Raw genomic sequence first — 7,592 nt, forward strand, 5'->3', positions numbered from 1 at the left:
GAGGAATTTCCTGAAAAGTCACGGTTTTTGTGAGGGTGAGAGGTGAGCACGCATGGTTGAGCTACAGAAAAATAAATTTATATAATCCTGCATGGGACATAACAAAAGAAGTCTTAAGACCATCTCCAGGTAGTACATCTGAACACTCAGGGCTGGGATCTACCGCCCACCCATACCACCATCCCACCAAAAAAAAAAAAAAAAAAAAGGAACAAGAGGCAATATACAGAGAAAAAAACAATGCTATTCTTCCCTGAAAGTGAAATGAATACTTTTCAAAAAAAATCATGCCAGATTCGATGACAACTGAATTAAATAAGACACAGTGATCATTGCAAAATCCACAACCTACTCTATAAAGTAATTACAGGAGGAAAACAGAAACAGGGATCAAGCTCCTAAGCCCTCCCCACGCCCACCGAGAGAGGGGCGCAGTCACGCCCCACAAGGAAATAAGGCTTGAGCTCTTGAGCAAAGGGCTCGGTGAACAAGTGCAGGTGAGACCTGTCGGAGGCGGCGTTGTAGAAGGAAAGCTGGCCCAGATCCCAGTCCAGGTAAATGCCGATGGCTGCGGACTGGTCCCTGAGAGCCAGAGGCACAGCCCATGCGCCCACGGCCAGGTAGACGCGTCCTGCAGCTGCAGCGTCCAGCATCTCTTGGGAGCCACCAGGGGACGCGAGGCCTGGGCAGAAGGGGCGACGCTGCACACGCCCACGGCCCACTCGGGCTTGGCGCCCACCTGCATCTCCCAGTAGTGGCGGCCAGAGGCGAAGCCCTCCCGGCCCAGGACCACTAGCTCGGCGGCATCTTCAGGTGGCCCCGGATCCCCAACAAAGTTGGGATTTTTCCTCACCCAGGTCACAGACTTTTTATCTTTAGACACGCGCAGGCTGGGGTGTGCCGTGTTGGGGTCCAGGCTGATGCTCTCTAGGAATCTCCGGATGATGCTTTTGAGCGCTGAGCACAGAGGAGGGAGGCTGTAGGCCACCGGCCTGAAGCACAGGGGCTGCACTGCCGGGGGCTGCAGGCCCGCCCAGCGCTGCTGCAGGCCCCTCACGCCCCTCAGCACCATCTCCTCGGACATCACGCTCCGCTCGGCCACCTCCCGTCTGAGGTCTTTCTGCGCCCAGATGTGGTCAGAGTAGACCTCCAGGTTGGCCCTGAGCTGCTGCTGCAGGCGTTTCTCCTCTTCTGACAGCCTTCGGAGAGCTGCCTCTTGCTCACTCTCCACAAACTGGGTGAGCTGCTCAAACTCCGAGGCCAGCTGACTCTTAAGCATTCTGGCCTCCTCGGTCAGTTGGAGGATCTTTCTATCATGGGTGACTTCTAGCTTCTGCACCTTTGCCAACCGCTTCTCCAGTGACTTAATGTACTTGAGCCTTTGTCTGTGATAGGATGTGGCCTCCTCCACAGAACACTGAAGATCAAGACACCGGGCACACAGGGGACACAGCAGCGCCTGGTCGTCCTCGCAGAAGAGGCTCATCCCCTGCCTGTGGTCTTCATGCCTGTGCTCCTCTCCCCGTGCCATCTTGCTGCTCCCGGAGCTGTGCAGGCGCTTGGCCAGGTCCACCAGCCTGCCCAGCTGGGCGTTGGCACTGATACGCATCTCCTGGCGGGCCAGCTGGCACACAGGAGAAGGGAATGTGTCCTGCAGGTCCTTCCATGACATGCGGATGCAGGAGTCGCAGAAGTTGTGGCCGCATTCGGTGGTGACGGGGTCATTGAGGTAGTCCAGGCAGACTGGACAGAAGCATTTTGACTGCATTTGGCCAGGATTGCTGATACCTCCACCATCCTCAGGTGTGGGAAGGGCAGGACTGGGGTAGTGTGGGCTGTCTGAATGTGGGACTCCTCAGGTGGTTTCCTGTCAAAATAAGTTACACCTTCAGACCTCTATCGTATACTCAATGTCTTTCTCAGTGAGGGTCCCTCTCTGATGACTTATCATACTGCCTGATCCACTGTTGTCCAGTGACTCAAGTCACAAGGAGTGGCCCGTCATGAATAAACGTGGATATGAAGAGAAGTCGAGTTCACCAACTCTCTTGGCTAGCAATATCTACAGCTTTAAAAGAGCTGATGTGTTCTGAGGAAGAGAAGACCCTCCCAAGGAATTAGGAGAATGAGCTTTCCAGGGCCCTGCTCACCGTCCTCAAGGCAATCAGATTCTCCTTCTCCATAATCACTCAAAGATGCCAACTCTGTAAGGCTTCATGGAATAGAACCCTGAATATTTAGTGACAATCCCCAGCTGTGACCAAAGTCCTGGAGATGGGGAAATGACTCAACGTAATCCAGGAAGATAGGTGCTAAGGTATAGTATTTCATATAAGCAAACAGATATCAGATCGTCTATGAAGTATTTCCTCCAATAAAAATAGTGTTCTCATAGAAAAGATACTAGGAATGGAAATTATGCTCTCCCTCTGCCTCCCATAAACCCACAGTCCTTATTGGTTATTTCCTGGATCAGTGACCCGGGTCTGGCTGAGTCCTTGGTAGTGTTGAGCTGACTCTCCCTGAAGAACTGTGGAAGTCGGCCTGGCGCTGTCCTGTGATTGACCTGCGTTTTTATATTCTGTTGGATGGGTGGGGCTTTAGAGAAAAGACCAGTCAGAAGGAAGGGAGCTGCATTAATCCTGATAGGAATCTCTGAAAGAAGGGATTTAGTAGTACTTAGCCAGGTGGAAGGTGTAGGCCACTAATCCTGAAAATCCAATCTCCACAGTGAATTTCCTACCTTTATCCTTCTCATTTGCTCGAGCGGGCCCAGTAACGTCTCCATTAGAGACTTTGTTGTTACTGTGTCTGGCATGTCGAATACTCTCGGTAGCTTGCAGGGCTCTCCGAGAGGGGCGGAGGAATCGAACTCGGGTCGGCCATGATTTTTTTTTTTTTTGCTTTTTGGGTCACACCTGGTGATGCACAGGGGTTACTCCTCTCTCTGCCCTCAGGAATTACCCCTGGCTGTGCTCAGGGGACCATATGGGATGCTGGAAATTGAACCCGGGTCAGCCGCGTGCAAGGCAAACGCCCTTCCCGCCATGCTATCACTGCAGCTTCACCTTCTCATTTCATTTTTTACATTTCATCATCCTGTTAATCGTCGATTGCCTTGAGCAGGCCCCAGTAACGTCTCTTTCATCCTAGCCCTGAGATTATTTTCACGGCTCTTTAGGAGAATGAGACCCATCATTGTTACTGGTATTTGGCATATTTGGTACGCCACGGGGAGTTTGCCAGACTCTGCCCTGTGGGCAGGCTACATTCGATAGCCTGCAAGTTTGTCCAAAGTAGGAATGAGATAATAAGATGTCATAAAGAAAAGTTCTCATAAGCTCCACCTTCTCATGTTTCTTAATCCCATACTGGTTGAGAAAGAAATAGTAGTACCATGCTGTGTTTCAAGTTCAATCTTCCTTTCTGAAAGTGCAACTGAATTTTTTTTTATTATTATTATTTTTTATTTATTGAATCACTGTGGGAAAGGTTACAAAGCTTTCAGGTTTATGTCTCAGTCATGCAAATATCAAACACATTTCCCTTTACCAATACTTATTTTTTACCCTGAAGAACCCCAATAAAACCCCACCCCCCACCCCTCCCCGTCCCTGTGAGGCAGATGAATTCTAGTTAACACTCTATCTGCTTTGATTAGATTCATTGTTTCAATAAGATTCACCACTATTATTTAGAGTTTACCCCCCCCCCAAATCAGACATGCTGAAAAAGCATTGTGAAGTGATTTGCTTTCTACAGCTGGGTTCAAGAATTAAATGTTGGTTTTGGATTTTTGCTATTTTACCTATTGACCCTGGAAGTATTTCTACTGAAAGTCAGATAGTTAAGAAATTGGTTTCTGTGTTCTGGAGTCGTGGCCGTGCTGGAGAGTCGCTCGCGGGGGGCAACCGGTGGCCTCAGTAGGGCGTGAAGGGCGGAGCGAAAAGCCCCCCTTCCCATGAGGTTTTAGTCGCCCCCACACTCCCGGCTCATACCTGCTGTCCACAAGGCTCCCATGTGGCCGCCATCTTTCTTTCCAGAGAGGAGAGGGCGAATGGGGCAACACCCTTTCCCCTCCAGCAGACTTGATGGCCTGGATCAACGCATAGTCCGTTCACTTTTCTGCTCCAAGCTGCTGGGTTCTGCATTAAGTCCTTGTGCTTCTGGGGCCATGGCCGTGCTGGAGAGCCGCTTGCGGGGGGCGACTGGTGACCTCGGTAGGGCGTGAAGGACGGACCGGAACGCCCCCCGACCCATGAGGTTTTAGTCGCCCCCACTCCCCCGGCTCATAACTGCTGTCCACAAGGCTCCCATGTGGCCGCCATCTTTCTTTCCAGAGGGAGGAGGGCGGAAGGGAGCAACACCCTTTCCCCTCCGGCAGACTTGATGGCCTGGATTAACGCATAGTCCTTTCACTTTTCTGCTCCAAGCTGCCGGGTTCTGCATTAAGTCCTTGTGCTTCTGGGGCCATGGCCGTGCTGGAGAGCCGCTCGCGGGGGGCGACTGGTGACCTCGGTAGGGCGTGAAGGACGGACCTGAACGCTCCCCTTCCCATGAGGTTTTAGTCGCCCCCACTCCCCCGGCTCATACCTGCTGTCCACAAGGCTCCCATGTGGCCGCCATCTTTCTTTCCAGAGGGAGGAGGGCGGAAGGTTGCAACACCCTTTCCCCTCTGGGCAGAAATGATTGTCTGGATTAACGCATAGTCCTTTCACTTTTCTGCTCCAAGCTGCTGGGTTCTGCATTAAGCCCTTGTGCTTCTGGGGCTGTGGCCGTGCTGGAGAGCCGCTCGTGGGGGGCAACTGGTGACCTCGGTAGGGCGTGAAGGACGGACCGGAACGCCCCCCTTCCCATGAGGTTTTAGTCGCCCCCACATATCCGGCTCATACCTGCTGTCCACAAGGCTCCCATGCGGCCGCCATCTTTCTTTCCAGAGAGGAGAGGCGACTGGGGCAACACCCTTTCCCCTCCGGACAGACCTGATGGCCTGGATTAACGCATAGTCCGTTCACTCTTCTGCTCCAAGCTGCCGGGTTCTGCATTAAGTCCTTGTGCTTCTGGGGCCGTGGCCGTGCTGGAGAGCCGCTCGCGGGGGGCAACTGGTGACCTCGGTAGGGCGTGAAGGACGGACCGGAACGCCCCCCTTCATTAGGTTTTAGTCGCCTCCACACCCCCGGCTCATACCTGCTGTCCACAAGGCTCCCATGTGGCCGCCATCATTCTTTCCAGAGAGGAGAGGGCGAATGGGGACTTTTTCTCAAATCTGCCGGACTACACCTCCCAGGTAACCTCTGATTCCGGAAGTCACGCCCACAGCCCGCCCCCCAGCGCCATCTTTGAAGCGTTCAGCATAAGAGAAGGAACACATGGAGGGTGCGGGACCCCGGAGGAAAAAAAAAAGAAAAAACAGGTTCCAAAAAGAGCCGAGATCACCGGCAAGTTCCAGATGGAGTAGGCGCCGCATCCCGCCTCCCCCAGATGGAACCCCGGTGACCAGAAGCCTCTACAAACACAGCTCGAGTATGCGGGAACGAGGACTTTTTCTCAAATCTGCCGGACTACACCTCCCAGGTAACCTCTGATTCCGGAAGTCACGCCCACAGCCCGCCCCCCAGCGCCATCTTTGAAGCGTTCAGCATAAGAGAAGGAACACATGGAGGGTGCAGGACCCCGGAGGAAAAAAAAAAGAAAAAACAGGTTCCAAAAAGAGCCGAGATCACCGGCAAGTTCCAGATGGAGTAGGCGCCGCATCCCGCCTCCCCCAGATGGAACCCCGGTGACCAGAAGCCTCTACAAACACAGCTCGAGTATGCGGGAACGAGGACTTTTTCTCAAAACCGCGCGGCCGCGCGACATCTCTCTATATACAAAGTGATCAATGAGAAGTAAACCACCCAATCTTTCTCCCTGAAAATCAGAGTTAAGTTTGGAGCACGGCCACAGCCCCAGAAACACAAGGACTTAATGCAGAACCCAGAAGCTTAGAGCAACTGAATTTTTAAGTTTCTACTTCTCAACTGAGATTCAATTCCACTGCATATGGTCCCCCAAGCACTGCTACGAGTGACCCCTGAGCACAGAGCGTTGAGTAACACCAGGTACAGCTAAAATCAGAACAAATGTTGCACATTCTCAGAATCTTTAGGCTCCCTGGAAGGCTTGGAATTATTTTTCCTCTAACAGGCAAACAAATAAATAAATAAAACATTCTGGCTTTGTTCAAGCTATGGGATGCATGATGGTTGGCATGTCAAAGTTTTCTCCTATATCATCCACAGAACTGTGAATGTCTCTGTCTTGACCTCAAAATTTTCTTGATCATTTCCTAATCACTGTGGATTGGTGGGGCGTTAAAGGAAATCCCCACCATGTTCTGGTTCTGTTATTACTTGCTTTTTTACAGGACATACCTGGGGAAAGAGAGGTCAAAAGAAGCAAGAGAAAATATCTTTCAGTGGTTTGATAACCTGTTAAAAAGCTTTTCTTATAAGACCTGGAGGGATAGGACAGTGGGTAGGGCATTTGCCTTGCACGGGGCCGACCCAAGTTCGATTCCCAGCATCCCATATGCGCCCATATCTCTCAAGTCTCTACTTCAAGATTTTAATAGGCACTAACTCAAACGCTTGGGATTTTAATATCCTGAGAACTCATCTTTAGTCATGGTTGGCCGGAAGATGACGATAAAGTCCGACATAAGAGCACAATGCCTGGAGACCTCCAAAATTGGTGTGGAGTACAAGCAGGTATGTAGAAGACCATGAGAGAAACAGTTAAAGAGACTTCAAAGGAGGCCTTTATTCTTAAGCAAGAATCACTGTCATGAGTACTTGTGTTATAGAAATCAGATGGGCCTACACCAGAATTGGTAGAAGTTGGCCAAAGAAGCACATTCAGCACAGTTGAACGTGCCAACTGCCTGGACACACATATGCCTTCAAGGTCCCAGTGCTGGTCCTCCAGAGTTCAGCCTTTCTGCGTGGTACCAGCTTTCGTCAAGCCAGTCAGGGGGAATCTATGCCCAAATTATTTTGAAGCATCAATGATGATGAAGTCACCTATCTTTTTTGGAGGAATGGGGTGCAGTGAAGGAAAGTAAAAAAATATTTTTTCTTTTCTTCTTTTAAAATTGAATTACCAAAACTTACAAAATGACAGCCATTTGAGATTGAGTTTCAGGCATATATTGTTCCAACAATGCCTTCACCAGTGCTCACTACCTTCCACCAATCTCTCTGATTTTCCTCCCACCCCCAGCCTGCTTCTGTGTCAGGTACATTTCCCTCCCTCCATTGAAGGACAAAAATCTTTATTCGTCTGTGTATGGTGTGGTTGCTTGGATATCAAAGATTTGGGGTGGAAGTGATAGCCTCCATTTTTGTGTTCAAATTTATTAGGAAGGCATTAGTGTTAATACGTTACAGTTGCTTAACTGAAGCAAAATTATAAAGTGATTCCTTTACAACTGTTAACCACCAAAAGGAAAACTGAAGGTCAGATGCAGCAGTCTTTTGAAAAATAATACAAACTTTTAAAAAAACACACAACAGGTCACACAGAAAGAACCCAGGGGAGAACGTGTAGTACAA

At 50.3% G+C, this 7,592-nt stretch overlaps 1 protein-coding gene across 1 annotated transcript; it reads right to left on the reverse strand.

Moving 5' to 3' along the window:
* Positions 1-398: 398 nt before the first annotated feature.
* LOC130020424 (tripartite motif-containing protein 75-like) lies at positions 399-1,768 on the reverse strand. Its single transcript, XM_056111036.1, has 2 exons — positions 615-1,768; positions 399-582 (listed from the first exon to the last, which is right to left on the reverse strand). Exons 1-2 carry the CDS (start codon positions 1,766-1,768, stop codon positions 399-401), a joined length of 1,338 nt encoding a protein of 445 aa, XP_055967011.1.
* Between the last annotated feature and the right edge of the window lie 5,824 nt (positions 1,769-7,592).

Source organism: Sorex fumeus, unplaced genomic scaffold, assembly GCF_029834395.1.
Source record: "Sorex fumeus unplaced genomic scaffold, SorFum_2.1 ptg000012l, whole genome shotgun sequence".
Lineage (NCBI taxonomy): Eukaryota > Metazoa > Chordata > Mammalia > Eulipotyphla > Soricidae > Sorex > Sorex fumeus.